At 43.2% G+C, this 24,065-nt stretch overlaps 1 protein-coding gene across 1 annotated transcript in view; it reads left to right on the top strand.

Annotated features, from left to right (window-relative positions):
- Positions 1-24,065, top strand: part of IRS2 (insulin receptor substrate 2) — a 50,783-nt gene that overhangs the window by 23,646 nt on the left and 3,072 nt on the right. Inside the window, exon 8 of the mRNA XM_011933949.1 lies at positions 1-939. Within this exon, the coding sequence (XP_011789339.1) occupies positions 1-939 (939 nt within the window). The remainder of the gene's footprint in view (positions 940-24,065) is intronic.

Here is a 24,065-nt window from a genome sequence, read left to right as displayed (position 1 = left end):
CGTCCCTGCAGCCACCACCGCCGCCACCGCCCCCCGGGGAGCTGTACCGCTTGCCCCCTGCTTCGGCCGCTGCCACCGTCCAGAGCCCAGGCGCCGCCTCATCCTCGGACACCGGGGACAATGGTGACTACACCGAGATGGCTTTCGGTGTGGCCGCCACCCCGCCGCAACCCATCGCGGCCCCCGCGAAGCCAGAAGCTGTCCGCGTGGCCAGCCCGACGTCGGGCGTGAAGAGGCTGAGCCTCATGGAGCAGGTGTCAGGGGTCGAGGCCTTCCTGCAGGCCAGCCAGCCCCCGGACCCCCACCGCGGCGCCAAGGTCATCCGCGCAGACCCACAGGGGGGCCGCCGCCGCCACAGCTCCGAGACCTTCTCCTCCACCACGACGGTCACCCCCGTGTCCCCGTCTTTCGCCCACAACCCCAAGCGCCACAACTCGGCCTCCGTGGAAAATGTGTCTCTCAGGAAAAGCAGCGAGGGCGGCGTGGGCGGCGTCCCTGGAGGGGGCGACGAGCCGCCCACCTCCCCCAGACAGTTGCAGCCGGCGCTCCCAGCGCCCCCTTTGGCACCGCAGGGCCGGCCTTGGACCCCGGGTCAGCCCGGGAGCTTGGTCGGTTGTCCTGGGAGCGGTGGATCGCCAATGCGCAGAGAGACCTCTGCCGGCTTCCAAAACGGTCTCAACTACATCGCCATCGACGTGAGGGAGGAGCCCGGGCTGCCGCCCCAGCCGCAGCCGCAGCCGCAGTCGCCGCTTCCTCAGCCGGGAGACAAGAACTCCTGGGGTCGGACCCGAAGCCTCGGGGGTCTCATCAGCGCTGTGGGCGTCGGCAGCACCGGCGGCGGGTGCGGGGGGCCAGGTCCCGGTGCCCTGCCCCCTGCCAACACCTACGCTAGCATTGACTTCTTGTCCCACCACTTGAAGGAGGCCACCGTCGTGAAAGGTGAGGCCCTTTGCCTGGGCGTCTGGCGGGAAGCAGGGGTGGGGCGGTGAGGGAGCCTCTTGGGTTTCACTGCTCTCACTGCTTTGGGACCTTGACCCAGAAGCCAACAGCCTGGCTCTGGCTCCTTGTTTTGTTTTTCTGTGGGCTGCCTTGTTCTCTTCTCTCAGAGAACTTGCCAGAACACTCGTCTTTGAGTTGAATGACGTTTTCCGCGTGGGAGGGAGACTGATTTTTTGAGGCCCCACCCATTCCCCCATTCTGTGCATCCCACAGTCCCCTGTCCCTTAACACAGTGGAAGTTCTCCCAGACCGGCCACACTAGAGGCCGTGGGGCACCCGACTGTCTTCCTCTGGGGGCCTGGGTCCGCTCTTCCGGGAGGACCTGCGGGTCCGGACCGCTGCCCACAGCTGCAGCTTTCACCTTTCTCTGTGTTCCCGGAGCTGGGCTCCGCCTGATTCTTGGTGAGCTTGAAGGTTCAGACCTGAAAGTCATTTAAGAAGTGAGCATCCATTTTGATGGCTGTTACTAGCGACAGTTAACTATTTCCATGTTACACATAAACTGTAGGAGCTTTTCCATCGGAGGCATTGTTTTTCTCTGAAGGGTGAAACGGTGAGGCTGCACACAGCCTAATGCCGTGGTGTTCAACTTGAGCAGATGTGGGAGTTACCTGGCGGGCTTTGCTGAAACATGGATCTCTGGCCTGTGTTAACCCCGCAGTTTCCGATGCTGTAGCTTTGGGGCGCGGCCCGGGCTGTGCCTTTCTAGTGAGTCTCCACATAATGATGACGCTGCTGGCCGGGGGACCACCCTCTGAGGACCCTGCCCCAGATGAGACTCACCTGGGGAGGATTAAAAAATTACCTATTGGGCGTCACGCCAAGACACATTGAAGTGAAACATGAGATGGCTAGGAGGCAGGGACGGGCGTTTTTCAGAGTTGTCCAGATGATTTGAATGTGCAGCCAGGATTTACAATCAGTGCTTTGGAGAAAACAGGGAAAGACAAAAACACAGGTCTTTTCAAGAACAATTGGATAGGAGGGTGCTGGTATTGTTCTTCGTGTGCTCATCAAATATCCATGAGAAGACAGAGCTGGGCTGACTTTGCAGCTGGTGGTGCATTCTGACTGTCTAAACTTTGAATGGTGTTTGGGTGGGGGAGATGAAAGGGAAAGGTGAATATTCAATTCGGGATACGTTATTTAATTTCGTAGCCGTTTTCTTTGTGGGGTTCCTAGCAGGACTGAGGTTTTATGGGAACAGTGAAACATATAGTAAAATTTGGATGCTGGACTAGATGTGAGCCTAAGGTGTAAACAGTCTTCAAGGGTCATAAGATGAGGATCAGGGTGGGCTGGGGATTCGCAGCCTTTTGTTCTTAAATAGACCGGTTTAGTGCTATCCAAATCTGGTATCTGTTTTACAGTATACTTAGGACTGTTGGTCCATGGGATTTAAAATTATAGCTGTGGGGTGAATACCCTGTTATTCCAGTGTAATAAAGAAAAGCTATTTCCTGTATTAAAACCGTAGACTAGAAAATGAAAAGAGTCACAGAGAATTATCAGGAGTGTGGTGCTTCAGCATCCAATTAAATCATTGGAAGTCGCCAGAATGTATCCCATGAACAGTGATTCTCAGCTGAAGGTCACTTTGGTTGGAGTTACTTATACACTATTGCTAGTGTGTCAGAAAGTTGAAGGATTAGCTGCCTTTAAGACACAGACCATTATAAACACAGCAGCAGTATAATTGAGTGGGGAAACACACACATATTTATGGTCTACACAAATGGGTATATGCTAGTGTGAACATGAAAGTAAACTACATCTTGCCAGAATCTGATTCTAATCAGAAAACAGCCTAAGAGCATAACACCGTTTCCTGCTTTCAGTGGAGCCGGTGGGACAAACCTGGAGTGGGTGGAGGTGGGGCCCCAGCAATGGGCTCTGCCATAGCAGGGGCCATAAGCTGGGATTTGTGCCTACAGGCCTGGAGGGACTCAAGGCCCTTCTGATGAAGCTGATACATTCAGAATTGGGGTCCAAATAGGAGACAGTGCCCTTTTCAGGCTACTGAAAATGTTGAACTCTAAGAGATAAGTTTATTTAGAGACTGGATTGAGCTTTCATTTAAGATTTCCCACCAACATAAAATTCCTTTCAGCCAGAGGATTCTCGATTTTGAAGTCCAAACAGAAGCCTGTGTTCTGTGGCTGCTGGACAAAGATGGGAGATCATTAGGGCTGCTGTTTTTCCGAAGTCTGTGTAAATCGAAATAGACAACTGCAGTCAGTCCACCATGTGCCAAACCACATTTTAAAAAAGGAAATATCTGCCCCACTGGGTTTCTAGTAAAGTAAGTTAAACACAGAGAACAGCAGAATAGGAAAGACTAGTGTCACCTTAGGCCACGTAGCACCAAAGTTGTGGTCTGTTGAGACAGAAAGGAAACATTTAGGAACTTGGGATGAATATCCACTTTTATTTAACTCACACATGCACTAGAAATTTGTTTGTGATGCTCATAAATACAGAGTTCACAGTAGATAAGTGTCCTTTGAGGCAATGATTTGTAGAAGGCAGACTCGCAAAGCATTTCTTTGAAGATGAAGTAGAGAAAGCACTTACTAGGCGGCCCCCTGCCCTGCCTAGCTCTTAGAAGTGGCCTGTGTTTCCACCCTGAGCTCCTCCTGTTCCGCATGGGAAGTCCTTATTAGTGATGCTGATGCAGAATAATTTGGGGTTACTTGGATAATGTTTGGTATTTGCATAAGTGATAGCAGAGGGGTAAGGTTCCAGCCATGTCTGGCAGTTGTTTACAATAGAATTGTGAATGGGGATGGGGTTTCAGTGCAAGAGGCAATTAAAAAGTGTATCTCAGGTACCTCTGTTTTTATTAGTCCAGAGGAAACTCTAAATTATGCATCTTATTTTAGGGTGAGTTAAAGTTACTTATCACGTGTTTTTGGTGTGTGTGCATGTGGAAACTGTAACCAATTTGTTAGGTTTTGTTGTTTGGGAATTGGAAATACGCTACTGAATTTCCTGTGCTTTAAAACTGATTTTTACAATTAACTTTATGTATTTTTGTGTTAGGATAGTAGATTGATGAATGCCGTAAAATATGCTGTTTTAGTGTTCCTCTTTAGTGATTTTAGGGATTTTATTCTAAAATTGGCACACACACACATATATATATATATATGTATAAAACAGATTAGATCAGAATTACCACTGAAAGTATCCGTATTTAAATTTTGTTGGATACAAGGACTATCAATTCTTATCCTACGGTGAAAGAATGATAAGAGACATGTTTCCAAAGGGACAACTTTTATGTTGAAAAGTTTTGCCTTTTGAAGTTGTAAAGAAGAGAATTTTCCTAAATTCAGAAATCCAGTGAGATGACTGACAAACCACACAAGCTTTCTGTTTGCTGTGGCGGGCGCTGGTTTGCTTTAGTTGGCTGACTCTGGCCATAAGAAGATAATAGCATGCACTGCTGCTGCCCTCTTCCCAGGAGCAGACAACTAAGGTGCTAATGAAAACACACACGGGCTTTCGTGAATGAAAGTCACGTGACTTGTTCTGTTTCCTTTATTGAAAGAGAAACCTTTACAAAAATAGTACTTCATAGAAGGAAGCATAGTATGTGGAACACTAAACCAGGAATCAGGAAACCAGGTTTCTTGTTGCTGATCTTAATGAGTCATTGTGTGTCTATGGGCGGGCCACTTAATCCTTCCTTCTCACTTTCCCTGTCTGTAAAATGGGGGTAATTATAATCCTCCCCTTTCTGTGTCACAAGGCTGCTGGAAGGCAAATGAGATCATAAACATCAAGAGTGTTTTAAGCTCTTCTAAAGGAAGATGCTAATAAATCCAATTGTTGATACTTATTACTTTGAAACCATGCACGTATACAGGAAAGACACTTTTGTAAATGGGTACTCTTACATTGAAACAAACAGTAACAGTGTAGTCTGAAAATGGAGCCAGCACCTTGAAAATTGCTTACCTTTACTGCTTCGTTGCTAGTTCCACTCCAGGCTCCCAAGAGCCATTGTTTTCCCCCTTTATTTAACTTAAAATCTGTTCATAGATATTTATGAACAGATTGTAACAAAGTGGTGTTCTGAATTACATAGTAAAGTAACAATTAGGGAAAACAATATGGTAATTCTGAAACTATTTTAAGACTGAACTTCTGATTACCTTTTATGACTTGTTTATGTATTAAGAGATGTTGACAAGATGAAAATGTATAATTAGAATATACATTTTAAAAATCACCTCTTAATGCTGAATGCGTTGAAAGAAAAACACAACACTGCGGTTGTTTGACTACTCCTTGTTTAGTCTGGAGTGTCATTCTTTGGGGTTGATTTAATTAGGATGGTCATTCCTGCAGTTTTGATGGTGGCACTGTGCTTATCAAACATAGTAGGAAAATGTGTGATTCTTTTGTGTTTCTACCCCCCAAAAGGAATCTTAGTAGAGAATTGATATTTTATTTTCTTTAGAAGTATCAGTATTTAAAATGAGGCTCTTTTTTCTGAAGAGAAGAACTTGCAAAAGTTTTAGTAACAGCATGAGTATAATGGGTTTTCTGTTAAAATTCCCACTAATGCATTTTCTTCAGAAGCAAGTTAATTTTGGTATCAGATTTGGCAAGTAGAAAGGGTTTTTGTTTGTTTGTTTGTTTGTTTTGGGTTTTTTCTAGGGGAGTAGCACAGAATTAAGTGTTCCCATTTCACCTTATAAACTTAAGGGAAAATGTAACTTTATTCTTTTATCTGCAATGCCAAGCAGAGTGAGGAAAACACTGGGTGAAGCAAAGTGCTGTGCCACCCTGTCCTGCATTTGGATAGCTGTAATGCAGGTGGATTCTCTGTATAATTTCTCTAGTATGGATGACAGCAGAATTTATATTTCTATACAAGATGAACAAAACATTTTAATGTTGGCATTTTAATGAACAAATGAAAACAAAATTTTCTGAATGTCCAAAAGTATTGGTTATAAACATACTAACTGTCAGATCATAGTTTTTGTGAAAATAATGCTGTCCAAGTTTAGATAGGGACACTGTTTCTATATTTAGTTTGAGTGGGTTCTTCCAGATTGCAGTGGTTATTCTGACTCACTTAAGGTAGATTATTGTAGACAGAGTTCAGTGCTAGACTTTTCTGAAGAAAAGTAGTAAAGTCATCATTTGGCATGGAGGAGATGATGAGGTTGATGATTGCTATTTATTTTAGTTTCTTTCAAGATAGCTACAGAGACTAACATTACGTGGGTGCTAAAATAAAATGCGTAGGTGAAGATTAGTATAGAGAGAGTTGGAGTATATGTTGTATACCAGCATTTTGCTCTGTAGGTGCAAATAATGCAAGATGCTTCTGTGTGTTATAGCTTTATTACTTAAGTGAATTCATTACATAAGAATTCCAAAATAGATTGGATTAAAACTTACAGGTTACATGTTTACAAATGATAAAATAGTCAATTTGGTGGTTCTGATTAATTTTCTATTAGACTAGAAAAATACTAAGTTTGTATAGAGTCACTTTTATGTGTCCAAAGACACTGTAAAACTTGAGTGGGTAGAGGTGAAACCTTGGAAACTTTGTCCAGTTTTCTTACGTCTTATATGATATCTGTATACACAAGGTTTATAAAATATTCTTTGCTTACTGTGTTTTTATTGAAATTTGGAATATTTGATCCAATATTTTGACCCACAATATATTTTTTTAAAGATAAGTGATCACATGCATTGCACCCTGTAAATGCTGGGTTTGTTTGTTTGTTTGTTTGTTTTTTGAGACAGAGTCTCGCTGTGTCACTTAGTCTCAGCTTACTACAACCTCCACCTCCGGGTTCAAGCTATTCTCCTGCCTCTGCCTCCTGAGTAGCTGGGACTACAGGCGCGTGCCACCACGCCCTGCTAATTTTTTGTATTTTTAGTAAAGACAGGGTTTCACTGTGTCAGCCAGAATGATTTCAATCTCCTGACCTCATGATCCACCCGCCTTGGCCTCCCAAAGTGCTGGGATTACAGGTGTGAGGCACCGCACCTGGCCTAATGCTGGATCTTTTAATATTCATTTTAAAGAGTATCGGGTTTTCCAGAAATAAATATTTGGGGCTGGTGTGTGTGTGTGTGTGTGTGTGTGTGTGTATGTGTATGTGTATGTATGTATATATGTATGTATGTGTGGTTCCATAATATCTCATTCAGTGATGCTCCGAGAGGCTCAGTGTGATATTTTTCTCCATAACGGAAATTCAGGTATTAATGATGTGTTCTTTGTTCGTGTTGAAACTTTATAACTTAGGCTTAGTCTACTGTTACTTTACCCCTATACAGTTAGTACAAATACTTGAGTCCGTTATTACGGTGTGGTATGAAATTTCAATTGTTTTCAATGCATAAAAACAGATACTATTATATAGTTCATTATACTATGTGATTTTGTTACTTTACAAATACTGTGTGATTTTCTTACCTTAAAATACTTATGTTTATGTTAAGAATGACTCATTCTTGGATGGGCGTGGTGGTTCATGCATGTAATCCCAGCACTTTGGGAGGCCGAGGCGGGCGGATCACCTGAGGTCAGGAGTTCAAGACCAGCCTGGCTAACATGGTGAAACCCCGTCTCTACTAAAAATACAAAAATTAGCCAGGCATGGTGGCGTGCACCTGTAGTCCCAGCTACTCGGGAGGCTGAGACAGGAGAATTGCTTGAACCTGGGAGGCAGAGGTTGCAATGAGCCGAGATCGCGCCACTGTACTCCAGTCTGAGCAACAAAGAGTGAAATTCCATCTCCAAAAAAAAAAAAAAGACTCATTCTTTTGCATAGTATTAATGCTTAATCTTTAATATCTAAGACTATGATTTAGTGCTTTCTCTGTGCATTCTATGGACTTAAATAAGTCAATCTTTGGCCTCCAAAGTATAAGTGTAACAGATAATCCCACAACTTGGCAGACAACTGGCAACTGAAGATTTTGAAAGAATGTTATTGAAGTTGAATGCAATGATAATGTACCATTATTCTGATCAATATGGACAGATAACTGTCTGCTGTTATCCTCTTGGGGTTAAAAGAGTTGTGTAAAATTCAAAAGGTGTTTTTATTCCCTTTATAGTGGTAAGACATTTTCTTTATACAATATTGTACCATAATCCAAAAAATCCTGTGGCATAGGCAGAACCACCATGAACCCCATTCTTTGGAATCAAGAACCTACAGTGTGGAGAGGCCAGATGACTTGCCCAAGATCACTGAGCTAAAAGGAGGAGTGTGCGGTTCAACCTCATAACCTCTTAGTATCCCTAGCCCAGTTCTCTAATGTCATATGGTCTGCTTGGGAAGCTCATATGCAATAATTACATTAGGATTTTATTCTAGATCCTTGCCTTCAAGTTAATGTTTTGCTGGAGTGATAGTTACTTACCCCCCACCCCTTTTTCTTCAACTTGGTATCAATTCAAAGAAAAATGGGGACAATTGAGGAGGAAGACTGGTAGGAAAGCCCTCTATTTATTTTAGTCAGTGTTTACATCCACCAGTTTGGAGAGTTTAGTATTTGATGCTATTTTCAAGGCTGTCATGTTGCTAGTGAATTTTAGAGTTGACTGTTAAGTTGGTGATGGATCTGTTCTGGGGACTCCAATCATGCTTCCTGGACCTCTAGATGTGTCGACAAAGTGGAAAACTTAGATTCCTCTCGCTGTCTTTGATTACATCTTAGTAAAGCAAACAGTATATGATACTTGGTAAGATACCTCCCCACCACCACCATCAAATACATTAAAACTCTTGCAACTTAGGTGGTGACAATAAGAAAATAATATGCAAGGGTGTTCTGAGAACGAAGAGTTGGGAACTGTTGGCAGAATGTAACTTACTTATTTAAGTTGTGAAAATAGAGGCTGTGTGAGGTTGGGAGTCTTAGTCAAGGTCACTGATTTAATTAGTGGTAGAGTTGTTTGTAGATATCATCAAGAAAGAATAGGAGAATGTGATACAAACAATGACACATCTCAGTTGGTTCTTTGTATCCTGATGAATAACTTTCTCCCAGGATACAGCCTATGCTCTTTAGAACAACGTAGTATTTGTAGAAGTGATATTAGTCTTTTTACTTTGGAACATTTTAGTAACTTTCTTCATCCATAGACTAAAAGATACCCTGAAAGCCAGAAATAGAGAATGCTGAATTCCTAAATGAAGAAATCGGAGAAATATGGCTGTTCATGACTATGTGGACAGTGTTTACTGAGCGGGGAGGAGATTTGGAAAATATTTTCGGTCATGTATTCACTTTGTTAAAGAAAAGGAAACAAAGTTACTGGGATGAGTGAAATCTAAAGGCCTACATTATCTAGCAGAATTGAAGTCTTTGCTCTGTGTAACAGGTTCAGCCTGGGGGGTGACGCAGTGATTGATGAGTCAGTGGGTGCGTTCAGTCACTGCTCTCTGTGTCTCTACGACGGGCGCTTGTTCTATAAGTGAAATATCATATATTCCCCATTATGGGTAAATCCATTAGCATTTGCTAAGAAATGAGTCATTAACTTATTTAATGAGTTTATTTGAAAACTAACCAATTTAGAATCTGCCTAAGGACCAATAATTAACAAGTCAGTCATTGCTAGGTGGTTATCTTTCTGCGGTTTTGAGTATTTCATCAGTGCCTTTTTATTTTTAACAGCCTTTGTTGTTTATTGTTTCTTTTTTACAATTCTCAGGGAAAAAATCATTTAGCCGGATTTTTATATGAAGATAAATAGTTTTCATACAAATTTAATTTCACAGAAGCTGCCATCTTTCTAAAGACGTGACTATAACATCATTTTCAAAAGCAGAAAGAAACACTTTAGCAAACCCGTAAAATTTCTTAAGATATTCACACTTTAAAACATGTAATAGGCAAACCTGTGGCCTGGAACTCTTGTGGGCAGTGCAGTGTTTGGTTTGTGTGAGCTGTCAGGCCCCTCAGCATCAGGAGAGAGTACCTCTTTCCTGGCCAGCACCCCCAGCGGTGAGCCCCGTGACTCACCAGACAGCAGGTGAGATGGGAGACCTGGTTGAATGAGCAAAGCAGGAAAGCAGTTTTGCTATCAGGGCGAATGGAGTTACGGACCCCCTTCCAGGTTAAGAAGAAAGCCGCATTCCCAGCGCCCTGTGTTGCAGTGATGGGTTTGTTGAGCACCCACCAATTTAGTCCGGAAAACTGATCCAGACGTGTGGTCTGGGGTTCTTCATGAATAGGCCAGAAGCCCTTTCCCCAGCGAGGTTTGGTGACTCTGGGAACTTTTGCCTTCTGCAGAGGACCTGGGGGGAAGAGCATACACCTATCTGCACTGCTCTGTGCTGAGAAGCCACTGAAAATGGGGACTGAAGTCAGGGACCATCTGATCTCGTGAATTCCCAGGTCTTTGGTAGAAGCCGCCCCTGATCCCATCATCTCAGTGGCCACCCTCACCCTTGACTGCCCTGCGCTGCCCGGGCCCAGCGCATGCCAGGTGGGCCTCTCTGCCCTCCTTTCTTTGTTCGGGACGTCCCATACTCAGATGGATGGATAAGTAAGGGGAATTGTGAAGCAGGGAGAAAAGTTTTGGAAATAGGTCAGAATTTCCTTACTAAATTTAAAAACCATGCACATAATCCTTTAGAAACTCCAGGCAATAAGCAGGATTAAGCAAGTCATGGATTAGAGTGTATTGAGCAGAGACTGTTTTTGTTGGAAGAGGTCAGAAATGGAGATACTGGGACCCTGGTTTACTATGGACATTGCAGGGTTTCTGAACTTCCCAGACGGCAGAAATTCCTGGAAAAGTAGAGTCTTGGGGTCAGTTTTTTACCCCACACCTTGGGTGCACTTTTAAAAAATAAATTACTAAAGTGCTTTGCTTCAGTTTTGTTCTGGTGTGATACTAGGTATTCACTTTTCTTGTCTTCCTGCGTAAAAACGACCTACAATAGCATTTTACACATACAAATGAAACAGAGAACAAATCCGTGAGCTGCCCATGCCCTCTTCCAGTTCTGTATATCAGATGAGTGTGCGGAGACTTGTACAAATAACTTTTGTTATGTTGTCAAGTAGACATCTACTAAGTGTATAGTTCAACTGAAAGTATATTTGGGTGTGCTTTAGCAAAATGTGTTAGTTGCAAAAGTATCAAATCTCTTTTTCTCTTTTAATGTACTATAAATCCAGGATTGTAAATTTATTTTAATTGCAGTCAGTTTCAGAAAACTAACTTTAATTCAGCTGGCTGAGAAAGCAAAAGAGAAAAAATTGGAACTTTAATATTGAACTGTATGAAAATACTAGATACAAATGCTACACAAAACCCCTTTAGATGTAAGCATCAATGAATTTGCAGACATTGTTGAGATTATTTGTTTTGACAAGTTTTTTAAATGGTAATTTTCTCCTAAAGGCTTTGTAGCTTCCACATATAAGGGCATTTTGGTGTTTGGGGACAGATGAAAGTTTCAGTGGTCCAGTAGAAAGGACACACCTTGGTTCAGTTTGCCATCTTACTGTTATTTGCAGCTTAGCTTATCAGTGTTCCTAGTTCCAGATGAAACAATCATTGCAATAAAATGTCCAAGTTTTAGCGCAGGGAGCGTTTAATTAAGTTCTTAGAACAAGTCTGAGTGATACACATTCATCTGTGTGAGTCTTGGTCTGTCCAGGTCAGCTGGACTGTTTAGAATTCACTGGGTCTTCAGCCATTTCCAAAAGGCGGAACATAGTTGATATTTTAAGCCAATCAATGTATTGAGAGTTCAGCGTGTGTCAGCGTAAGAGTAGATGTCCTGGGAGATGCAGAAGAAATGTGAAGCCAGGCCTCTGTCCCCTAGGTGCCTTCAGAGTCAACTTGGCAGCATCCCACCATGTGCCGTTTTCTGGGTAGCCCCTCTGATCCTTTTCCTAAGTGTCCACCCTGTAGGCAGTCTTGGCTGAGCACAGAGAATGGCATGTTTCACGGGATGTCTCTGCTGCAATTGTGGATGTCCTTGCTGGAACATTCAGAGTACTGGTCCCATTCACAGCTGGGACCACTCACATGTTTCACCCCTTCACCCCTGCGTGAGCCTGGGGTGCATCAGATGAGGTGGTGGTTGTGAGTTTTCTTCTCTGAAAAATAGTAGCTTTGATTCTGCTCCTCTCCCGATTCCTAGATGTTAACTTGCCCTGAGCTGTTTGGTGGTCTTGCGGCCAAACTCTCCTGGTATTTCATTCTGTGCTCAGTCTCTGTCATAAACGGCAGTATTCCAGAAACTTCCCCATTGTTAGGTTTCTTGGCTCCTTTTCGTAGGCGGCCCCGAAGCCTGCGTTAAGAGTATTGATCTCATTCTTTGTACGGGCATCCCTGGCCTGTCTAGGAAAGCCCCTCCCTTCCTGGCAACCACAGCCCCCCCCGGCTCAAAGGGCTGCCTCCCACTCTTGGCCCCCCTGCCCACCATGGTGGTGGCCAGTGGAGGAGAAAGAAGGAAGTCCCGTTGAGTTGGAGAGCTCCAAGTCACCCACCCGTGAGGCTGATGGGAGAGTCGGTCACAGATGAGTCTTGCGTCATTCTCAGCTTCTGCCACCTTTTACAGTTCTTTTAGGAACAACGGCAACAGCATAAAAGGAACTTGACTTATGGGGTGTTTGAGAAAGGTAGAAAGTTGGAGGCAGAAAGGACGATGGCAAAAATGCTGAGATCTCTCTTTAATTTTTAAATGTATTCAAACCGTTACATTTCTGCATGTTTTCATTACAAAGATGACAATTAGTACATGTAGACTATCTCAAAACTACTTCATCCATTTGAGCAATATTAAAGGATAGGCTAGAGAGAAACAGATGTGGTTTTTCAAGCTAAAAAGAAGAACAGAAAGTGGGCGAGTCTCCGTGAACTGTCTGCCTTTGAAACCTAAGAAGTAAACTTAATTTTGTTGTGCATTGAGGACATGAAGCACTACAGGTGGCGAAACACTCTAGAAGTGAAGCAGGAAAGGGAGAGGGGGAAAAGGAAATTTGAGCCAAGCAACCTGAAGGTGGGGAAAAGCCAGTCTTGTGGATGTTAAGGGAAGAATCCAGGTAGGCAAAGGGGATGAACAGCAGTGCAAAGGCTCTGGGGCAGCAGGTTGCCCGGTATGTTCCAGAACAGGAAGGAGGCCAGTGTGGCTGGCATGGAGAGCTCAGGCTCAAAGGAGAAGGTAGAGAGAAAGAGGTAGTAAGGGACCAGGAGGAATCCAGCCCGGCCAGCCATGCTACTCATGTTTCTTCACATATCACAGTGTGTCAGGGAGATAGAGTCCCTGGGAACAATATGCAGAACTTTTAAAAACTTTCATACTGTGGCCATCAATTCCATCATCATCGTGCTGGTATCCCTGGTGGTGGTGGCTACTTGGTAGAGCATATGTCATCTCAGATTTCTTCCTCAAAAGTATTTAAAATTGGAAAGGACCTAGTAGTGATCTAGTGGAATGAAGACCCTGAATTGTCACTGAGGTTGGGGAAACCACTGGGACATGCTTCCAGGATAAACTGCAGAACAAAAGCGCATGTCTGTAATCATGGAATGACATGCCTTATTCTAAAAACTTACGTTCGTAGCGTACCTTATAATTTTAAGACATTTAAAAATGGTATTGAATCCCGATAACCTATGTGTAGGGTTGGATCTTGTTGTTATCCCTGTTTTTTAATGGAAAATCTGAGGCCCAAAGATGGTAGGCCATGTATATGCCCGCCCCGCCGTAGAGCCTGGCTCCTGCTGTTGGAGAAGCTTTCCCAGTCTGCAGAGAGAGGATGTGGTCCTGGCAAGCCTGGCTCCTGCCTGATTCTGTATTTTCTGGGTAACGCAGAGCCTTCACTTTTTAAAAAAGACAAAGTCTTTCCCTCTGACAAACTAAACGCTGAATCCGCTTATTTTGAACTCTGCCTTGAGGCGGGGTGACCCGTGCATTACGGTTAACTGTAGGACCTGCTAACTATCGGCTTATCAAACAAATCAATTTCACTCTTCAGTTAACTTGGAAATGAAAATTACAGAAATTAGAAAAAATGTGCAGAAAATGTGTTATTCCAGTGTATTATTCCATTTGTTTCATAGAGATCCTGGCTTCGCAGGAAAGAGCTGAGGGCATGGGTTTTGCTGAGGGTGTAAGAGCTTGGGGAAGGTGAGGGCTCGGTGTGTACAGGTGCCCTGATGTCCTCTTAGCCTGCTGGTGAGGAAAGTGCACGTTTAATAAATGGGCTCCAGCCAACTGTGTGCAGTTACTTGTAGCCCGCATAATTTTAAAAACATGGTGGAGCATTTAGGTCTATCTTTAGAATTTAGGCTTCATTTGACTTAGTTTTCCTGAAATATGTAGAAAACTAATGGTGAAAGAGGACCTCATTCTTGAATTATGTGCTTGAACTGTGTTGCTAGTTATTCCTTCCAAGTAGAAATTGTAAAATGGCCCATCATTCTCTAAGCAAAATGAGAGAAATAATTATTTTATAGGAATTTCATATATATTGAATATCACAAAATCATGTAACTGGAAATGTTTAAGTGGTCGAGCTGGGCCAGGCGCAGTGACTCACACCGATAATCCTAGCACTTTGGGAGACCAAGGCGGGTGGATCACGAGGTCAGGAGTTCGAGACCTGCTTGGCCAATATGGTGAAACCCCGTCTCTACTAAAAATACAAAAATTAGCCAGGTGTGGTGGCGCACGTCTGTAGTCCCAGCTGCTTGGGAGCCTGAGGCAGGAGAATCACTGGAACCCAGGAGGCGGAGGTTGCGGTGAGCCAAGATCACACTGCTGAAGTCCAGCCTGGGCAAGTGTGAGACTCCATCTGAAAAAAAAAAAAAAAGGAAAATGGTCGAGCTGATTTTCCAGGATGGAATATCACTGCGTGATGCTCTCTGGGAAGAGAAGGCATTAAGTCTGTAACACACAGGATAGAACTATTGTCTATTCTGTGCACATCTGCTTGATCCTGAGTTTTGTCACCTTGGTTACTAACAAGATGGTTAGAAAGGTATGTCTCTCTTAAAGGCCGCAGTCACAGCCTTGGGAAACCTGGAAATGTGACTGTATCAATCATCACACACAGTCCGACTTCCTTTTCGTGTAAGAAATGTTTTCTTTATCATTAACTGATCGTTTCTCCCCTTTCCAAACTTCTGGCAATTTGGGAAATGGAATCTTTACACACCTCCTCCTTGCTGGAAAGGAGATACGTTTGTGGCCACATTCCCAGTGTGGCCCGCCTGGGCAGGAGCCAGGGTGCACACTGACCTGCACAGCCTCTGGCCTCTGTCCCTGGGCCTGCGAAGCAGGAGCAAGGGGCCTGTCCTCACTCTGAATCCAACTGCTGGTGACTCAGGGCGCCCTGCTGGACCCTCCAGGAGAAGTTGGGGTCCACGTTTCTAGGCTGCCCACTCATCCAAACCTCCCTCCGTGTCCCCAGTCAAAGCGTTTCAGGGATCTGGGTCCTCTGGTGTGTGAGGCTCCTCCCAGCCTGTGAGCATTTGAAAATGTCTACAAGATCTTTGCCATTTTAGGTTCTACGGAGACTAAAGAATGTATGTTTCCTCTGCTTAGACTTAAGTTTTTGAGTAATTTTATAGACACGTTGGCATTTTGGCTGAAAGGGCCTGTGCAGTAACTTAATAAGACTTGTGCACTGTTTCACTGCCAATCGGTCACATGCAAGGGAGTCAGTGCCAAGGTGGGTGAGGCTGGGATAGCTACATGCTTGGTGGGGAGGAGGAACCAAAGACACGGATTTCCTCTGTCTCCACATCCCTAGGCAAGGCCTGGTGATCAGCTGCTGCTGTCTTATTTTATTTGCTTCTTCAGTAAATGAACTTATGTAGTTGGTAACTTGGCATTTTCCATTTTGCATTACTGAAATTTCAATAAATAGTGCTTTATTTAGATGTAAATCTCTGTCATTTGTGGCAGAGGAATTTAAATATTGGCCTGCATTTTAGTGTACCTTTTCGTATAGAGCAGAGAGAAGGGAAGTGCTATCCCCCGATGGCCGGGACCAGGCGGAGTCCAGCCTATTGATGATGCATTGTGTGTGCTTGGCATGCCTGTGATATGGTGAGGGATCGTGTTCTCTACGGGCAGCTGTCTGCGTGGTAGACATGTGCGACCCCTTCCTGGGCGTTTTGTCCTGTCCTCAGGACATGAAGAAAGCAGCTAGGCAAAGGCACTCTTTGCAGCTTTAAATGGCCTAGAGTTACCCCCAGAAAAACAATTCTACTTCTGTTCCACTTCTGTCCAATTAAAACAAGTTCGTTCATTTTATTCTGGGAGCTATTTGCCATTGTTTTTGTGCATTCGGCAGTTGTTTATTTGCTGCTTGCAGTTGTGGTTGCTCGTGATATCATTCACGAATACAATTTTGAACGAGGAAGAACTGTGATGACAAGTGCACTGGGAGACACCACTGTGGCTCTCCACAAATTAGCCAGAACAGGAGGGTGGGAGGAGCCTGTCTCTCCCTGGCAGCACAGGGCTGCCTGGTCTTAAGAAGTCTGTAGTTGAGAACACAGCATGTGGTTACATGTGTACATTATTTGAAGGTGCACAAAGAAAGCAAAGGGAAGCCAACCACAAAATGCCAGTTGTGCTAGTAGCATGTGCTTCTTTATGAATGAGCATACATATTTTTGTATTATTTATATATTTTATACGTGAAATCTCATTTGCCATATTCCCTGTGACTCCACTGGGGAATTCAGGGTGGGAGAGGTAATGCCCCCATCTTCATAAGAGGGAGCAGACTTAGAGACATAGCTGTAGAGATTACACAGCTGGTAAGAGGTGGTTCCGAGACCTGGCTCTGGTGTGGCCACAGTGCCTTTCACACCAGTGTCCTGAGAGTCGTGGGAATGGCATGTAGTTGAAAGCACAGAGGTGGTGGCATGGAGTCATTTCCAGGCTCCTGGGGAAAAGCAGGATGTTTTTGATATGGCCGATTAGGAAGAATGGGTACTTTGATCTCTACAAAGAAAGTCTGCACTTCAGTGACTAAGTAGGATTTGACCCTTCAACCTTGACTGTAGTAGATGCTCAGTTAAAGGCTACATGGTCATTCTTATGAGGCTTTTAAATTAGATAGGTGAATTTGTCCCCAGAGAGACAAAGCTGAACTCCTGTATCACATAGATGTTATAGACCGGGGAGGGGTATTTACCTACAGTTATTTAACCTTTTGAAGTAGAAAACAGGTCCAGTTGAATTGATATATAACAACAGGCTATTTGGAAATGGATATATTTTGAATAAATAATTATTCTACATTCCCTTAATTTGGTAGCAAAAATATAATTAGGTTTTATAATTTCATATATAAACAATATAAACATTGTTATGGTGTACATAAAATTTTTTAGATTAGTAAAAAAACCATACGTAGAAGCGTGTTAAATCTGAGAAAAGAATTACATCATTCATTGGCTATTTGCAATTTTAATGCACATTATATCGCTTGGCCCGAATACTGTTAGGGCAGAAGCATAATGCTTACATTCACATTCTCAAATGACCCAGGAAAGAAAAGATTTGGACCCTTTATGAATTGCAGATCTCACATGTAAACCTTTACTTCTGTTAAAGGAGGAATGCTAGTGTAGGATGTATTTAGCAATGATTAGATTTATTGAGCATTTTGTATTATGAGTGAAAAATCAGATAGAACAGCGGTAGCTAAGAGAAGTTCATTCCAAAAGTGTGCTGGCTTCCCAAATGATTTTGTGGTGTGCGTCCTCTTTTTCAGTAGGGTCTGTAACAGGATAGTGTGGTTTTTAGTAGACAGTATTGCATTTCTAAAGTACGTAAGCTTGCAGATGATTTTCAAAGGGGCATCAATTAGTTCCCCAGTATAACACACAGATGGAACTATATGGTGTTATTCTGACAAATTTGCCTGTTTTTCTTCGCATTGTCTTCCTTAGTAAAGGTTGCCACGTTCCTGTGCTCCTTGAAGGGTTAATAAACATTCTGTGAAGGGTCAGGTAGTAAAGAGTTTAGGTTCATTGCCATGCAGTCTCTGTCACAACTGCTCCACTCTACTTACGGTGTGAAATCAGCCATATGTAAATGCGTGAGCACGGCTGCATCCAAATAAAACTTTATTTGCAGAGACAGGCAAGCCGGATCTGGCCTTACTTTACTTACCTCTGCTTAGAACGTCACTCTCCGAGTGGGCTGGAAAGGGTTTTCTTTTCTTCTGGGTCTCACGGAGTCCTAAAGCTTTGTTCTCTTTTTGAAAACTACTTGAGCATTTCTGCCTGTGAGAAATGGCATGAACCACATTTAATACCTATAAGCTTTACTAAGGATCTGACCATCAGGGTGCCAGGTGCTGGGGACAGGGAGGTGAGAAGGCAGGGCCTGGGCATCGCCTGGCAAGGAAGACAGACCGTGGAGCACACCCACGTCGACTCACAGGCTTCACTGAATCGTGTGACATGCTAGTGTGCTGTTTAATGTCCTTCGAGGAGAGTTTTATAAAGAGCTAGTGGTTCAGTGTGGAAGTTGACACTCTGGGGCCCCAGTTGACAGTTGCAGGTGTCTCTGCTCCTGCCCCGTTCCCACCCATCTCATTGTCACCAAAGGGGAGCAGAGAGGAAAGTGTTCTGGGAGAAACTGAGGACTCTGCTCTTCCACAGATGGGCGGGGAGGCTTCAGCAAGTTGTTTATGCTTCCTGGTCTGGGTTTTAACTAAAAAAGGGTCTAACATTTCATAATTTAAAAGAAAGGATCCACCCGCAATTCTTGGGACTTTTTGTGTCTCAGGTGTTTGTGCGGAAGAATCATCGATACTGTTTCTTGTATGGCATTGGCGGCTGCTGCAGGGGCAGTGGGCAATTCTTGCCATAGACAAATAGCTCACATCATGCACATGGCAGGGTTTTTAACAATAACATTCAGAAAAGAACCATGTACGTTCTGTGTTATACAATCTGCTGTAGCCGCGCACTGTAAAATTTATACAGGCTCCTGTGTAGGAAAGTTGAATGTGTAGAGGGAATTTGAAGTGCAGTAGGTAAAAGTTTAGGAGGCCTGATTTTCCTAGTTTGGGATGATTAAGATCGGGTCTTATGTGAAAGACTAAACAGGAGTTAAAGGGGGAAGATACCTTTTACTAAACCCAGCCTGTGAGACAACCAGATTGTCTCATCCTATTTCATATTGTGTCATTAACATCAAGTTGCAACTTGATATTAGGAATTTTTTTTACTAACAGGCATTCAGAATGAAATGACTTTAATTGTCAGTGGAAGTGATGAGCTCACAGAAAAGAATGTTGTCAGTCTTTCTCAAGGAGGACTGGAAAGCAAGTTATTGCCCCTGTTTGTCATGGGAAACTTATTCTTCCATATTTCCCTTTTAAGTTATTTTTTTTCCAATTTAAAAGAAAAGTTCAAGTAACCGTTTTTCCTAGAATCTCTGGCTTTTGTTATCATACTCAACCTTACTTTTTTTTTTTCCATATTCTTAGAGTGTCTTGCTTTAGTAAAGTCTGGAGATACTAAATTATCGGGGTTTTTTTTTTTCTCAGAATTGCTCCTGCAACTGAAAAGTTAATTTTCCCTCGTAATTCTGTGTTTAACATCAGAGGGTGAAACTGGGCACTGAGATGGACCTGTACGATATGTTTGAGCTCATGGAAGGTTTAATTGCTTTCTGAATCACATTTGCTACTAGAAATACAAATTTTAATTTTAAGAAGTATATGGTTTCATTTTGTCAAGCACATCAGTATTTGTAACACTCCTAATTCAGCTACGGCTGAAAATGTGAAAGCATCTGTGTCTACTCCATGAATCTGGCCTCTGGGTGGTCCAGTGTTGCTCACCAAAGGCCTGTGAGGCGCCATGTCCCACAGCCTCTCTGCAGAGAGGACTAGGGCCTTCCTGGGCAGAGCTGCCATGACCCCGGTGTATATATCCTGGATTTTGAACATGGAAATGTAACGTTGGAGGCAAACATGTCCAAACCCAAACTGTCATGAGAAATCATGAAGAAAAAGGATTGGTGAGTCAGACTGTGTGCCTAAAATGCTGCCTGATGTTATTGGCTGGAGCAAACTGACCTTATTTCCAACATGTTCTAGGCTTGATGCCCCCTTCAGTTTTCTGTAATGTGATTACAGTCATGGTGCCCAGCTCCGCGTGACATGTCATTGTTGGGACACTGTTCCATAGATTATAAGGAAGCTTTCCTCCTTGTAATCACAATGTTTTCTAGTGATTTGTTTTCTCCTTTCTCTCTTTTGGGAGAGTCAAGTTGAGCAGTTTGAAGGTGGAGCTTTTACTGACAGCTCTCCTTCATTTGCATTCTGATTGCTCTTAAGTGAAAGAGAAAAGGAGAGGAATTATTGCTCATCTGCCGGGCATTATGGTGAGTGGCACAGGGGACTGTATCCCACGTATGAATGTCATCTGTCACAAGCGACAGCAGAAAGGAGATGCGGAGTGGATACACTGCATGACAGGTCATATGGAACAACTCTCATCTCTGCTAAAAGGGTTTTTGTTTGTTGATTTTGTTTATTTGCTCAAATAACTCTACATGGATACGTCTGTGGATGGATTTCTTTACAAAGCAACGTCTAAGGGACAGAGTAATACAGTGTGTAATGAATGGTGTGACAAATTCAATGAGTGTCAGTAAGTTTACATTTTTTTATATATGTTACCTATAGTAGCAGAACTGGTGTGTGGTGTTCTGTCATTGGGTTCATGAACAACACGTGAGTCTTACTGTTTTCTTTTTGGTTTTGCCATTACAGCTGATGAATTCTGAAAATGTCTCCCTTCTCAGTGAATATTCAGGGTAGAACAGCCACAAAATTAATAATTCTTTGCTTCTACTAAAATTAACACAGATAATACAATAAATAAATTTTTGTTGGAATCTCATCTTCCAGAAGCCCAATGTTTGATCATATGTAAAGCTTGAGGATGTCAGATGATTAGTGTTAGAAAATTGTTGGTGTATTTTTTTTCCCTAGTCAGGATGAACCAGGCCGATTTTCAGGGTGAGGGATAACTTCGGTTCCTTTGAAAGTAAATGACTATAAAGGCAAAAGTTTACTCTCATTCCTAGGTTTGAATCCACAGGAGTGTTTTCCAGCTTTCTTCTTCCTCGGGTGGGGAGTGTCACTGATGAGTGGGTGGCTGTCAGGTGGATGGCAGGTATCGTGTTTCCGTGGTGGCTTCAACCAGGGGCACTAGCTCTTGGTGTTTGGTGTCTGAAAGCTGTGTGTGAACTAGAGAGCCCTCCGGAGCCATTGCCCGTGTTAATTAGCCCTATGCCTGTGAGGTCTTTAATAGTACGCGTGGCAAAGATTCTACCACCGGCTCAGTTGGAAAAAGGTATTTGAGACATCAGTTCAGGCAGATGGCTTCTGTCTTAAGCCTTCTTTCTCTAACAAATGAATAAAAACTATACTTTGGGTTTCAGAAAAGATCCCTTTTTTCCACCATGCATTCTCAGTACTGATGCTTCTCAGGTCTCCGTTGTATCCCAATTCCTCTGCTGCGGCTGGCAGGGTCCAATCTGAGGTGTGCTCCAGCCTTTTCCTCACTGCCCTTTTGCACCTCCACAAAGGATTGTTTCTGCTGGTTAATTCTGTTTAAATCACCGCGAGTGCTTCCAAGCATCCCTAAGGGTCACCTGGAATCAGCCGTGGTCTCCTGGGGTGGGGGGATGTCTAAACAAGCAGGTCTGTGAGAGGCAGGGTGCTGAGGCGCAAGAGCACAGGCCTGTGCCCGCTGAGCACACCCAGACCACAGTTCTTGCATTACCGTGAAAGGAGGCGGCCGTAGAAAGCGATTGTATTTTAACCTAACAGGAGACGGGCTAGGTGAGACACATGCACGTTGTGCTTGCTCTGGTAACACGCGTGTGCATGCAGATGGATGTGAAACGCTGCACAGCTGACGCCCCCATGACTGGCTCTGAGCGGGTGGTCATCCTATTTCCGATCTCCCTCACCTCACAGCTCTCTTGAGTCCTTTGTGCCATTAACAGATTCATCTTCCTGTAATAACCCTTCCTTCCTCCCTTCTCCTTCCCCTTCCTCTTCCCCTTCCCCCTCCTCTTCCCCTTCCCCTCCCTCTTTTTTTCCTTTCCTTTCCCTTCCTCTTCCCCTTCCCCTTGCCCTTCCCTTTCCCTTTTTTTTTTGTCAGCCATCTTCCTCCAAGTTATCAGTGAGGCCCTGCACCAGAGTAGAATTAAAAAAAGAAAATTGTTGAAAGGTCATTGCATGAATAAATGCATGGATTATTTCCTTGCCATTTATCAGCTCTTTTCTTGCATAATGCTAATGCTTAGAAATTAACGTTTTGATAACTATATTCTACTTCCAAAAAATAAAATTACATGTTCAACTTAATTAGAGCTCGCAAAGCGATGTAATGATAAGAGTTGAGTTTTACAGCGATACAGCATCCTAAAAAAACAATGAAAATGTCAGTGGCCTCATGAAATCACAAATGAAAATGGAAAGTGATTTTTTCAGCAATAATTTATCCGCCATTTATACAACAAAGTTTGAGAAACTGCAGAACTTACTTGTTTAGCTGTTTTCAAAAGAACAGACTTAGAGTTAACATGAGATAATTCACCCACATTTAGCTAATTGTTAGTGTCAAAATAAAATAAGCAATTGATTAGAAATCTTTCTGTCAATGGATTTGCAGACTCTCAGTTACCTGCTTTATGGTAGCCATGGGATTCTTCCCAAATCAGGGCCTCGGGGACAAAATGTAAGCTCATTTTAGAGTGAATTACAAGTCAAGGTGTATTTTAGCAAATGCTAAATACAATTTTTTTTAGGGGATACGATTAGATTCTCACTGAAGTCTGCTGAGATTGAAAATCACAACAATAATGAATCAAATAACTCAAAGACAGATCTTTCCTTCGGAAGAAATTAATTCTGTTAAGGTTCATTGGCAGAACATTGTTTACTTATTAAATTTCTAATGGACATAAGCTTTATAAAAATAATAAGATAGGCCGGCCGCGGTGACCCACTCCTGTAATCCCAGCACTTTGGGAGGCCTAAGTGGGTGGATCACCTGAGGTCAGGAGTTCAAGACCAGCCTGGCCAGCATGGTGAAACCCCATCTCTACTAAAAATACAAAAATTAGTCAGGCATGGCGGCACGCACCTGTAATCCCAGCTACTCGGGAGGCTGAGACACGAACACTGCTCAAACCTGGGAGGCGAAGGTTGCAGTGAGCCAAGATCATGCCACTGCACTCCAGCCTGGGTGACAGAATGAGACTCCGTCTTAAAAAATAATGATGATAAATAAGATAGAGTAAAAACAGCCTCAGAATGTCTCATTGTAGGGAATTTAAAAATGTATACCTTTTATATTGACAAGTATTTTTTCTGTAAAGCTTTTGGGGTTTTTGGGCAGGGCCATAGAGTGTAGTGCCTTGAGTTCCTAAGGAGACGTGGTTTTGAGGGACTCACTCAGCTTCAGGGCACACTGGAAGTTTCTGTCTTGTTGAGTTCAGTCTTCTAAACTTAAGATGGATAGAAAAGAATTTGATTCACAAAAAGGTAAGTCAGGGAGTATGGTAAGAGTCTAGGATCAAAATTCTAAATGATTTTAGAAGAGTGTCCAGAAATGCAGTTTGTATAAATGCATCTGCAAAGGAAGGAAATGTACCTGTTTGAGAGCAACGCAGTGCTGACCATCATGGAACTGAGTGATCAAAATGAACAGTATGTCATTTTGGTTAAAAAGCCAAGAAGCTTAGAAGGAAAAAAACAACACGCTGTGAAAGGTCAAAATCTTCCAATTTGTTCTGTCCCTTGAAGAAGGAATATATCAAGTAAAAATAGGCCTAAAACCCTGGAAATTGAGAAAGGTTAAAGAATTTTGATCCTTCATCCTGGAAGGGAGGAAGCAGTCAGATCTGGCCAAGTGTCCTTAGTCCCTGTCCCTTCTGAGCACAGCGAAAGGGTAAATTACCTAAACTGGAACATATGAAAGCTGGGTGGATAAAAATAACCCTTTCCTAATATTGAGGGTTATGCAGCCGCACGTGAGGCAG

The sequence above is a fragment of the Colobus angolensis genome, unplaced genomic scaffold (genome assembly GCF_000951035.1).
Source record: "Colobus angolensis palliatus isolate OR3802 unplaced genomic scaffold, Cang.pa_1.0 Scaffold13, whole genome shotgun sequence".
Lineage (NCBI taxonomy): Eukaryota > Metazoa > Chordata > Mammalia > Primates > Cercopithecidae > Colobus > Colobus angolensis.
This window is presented reverse-complemented; position numbering and strand designations above follow the sequence as displayed.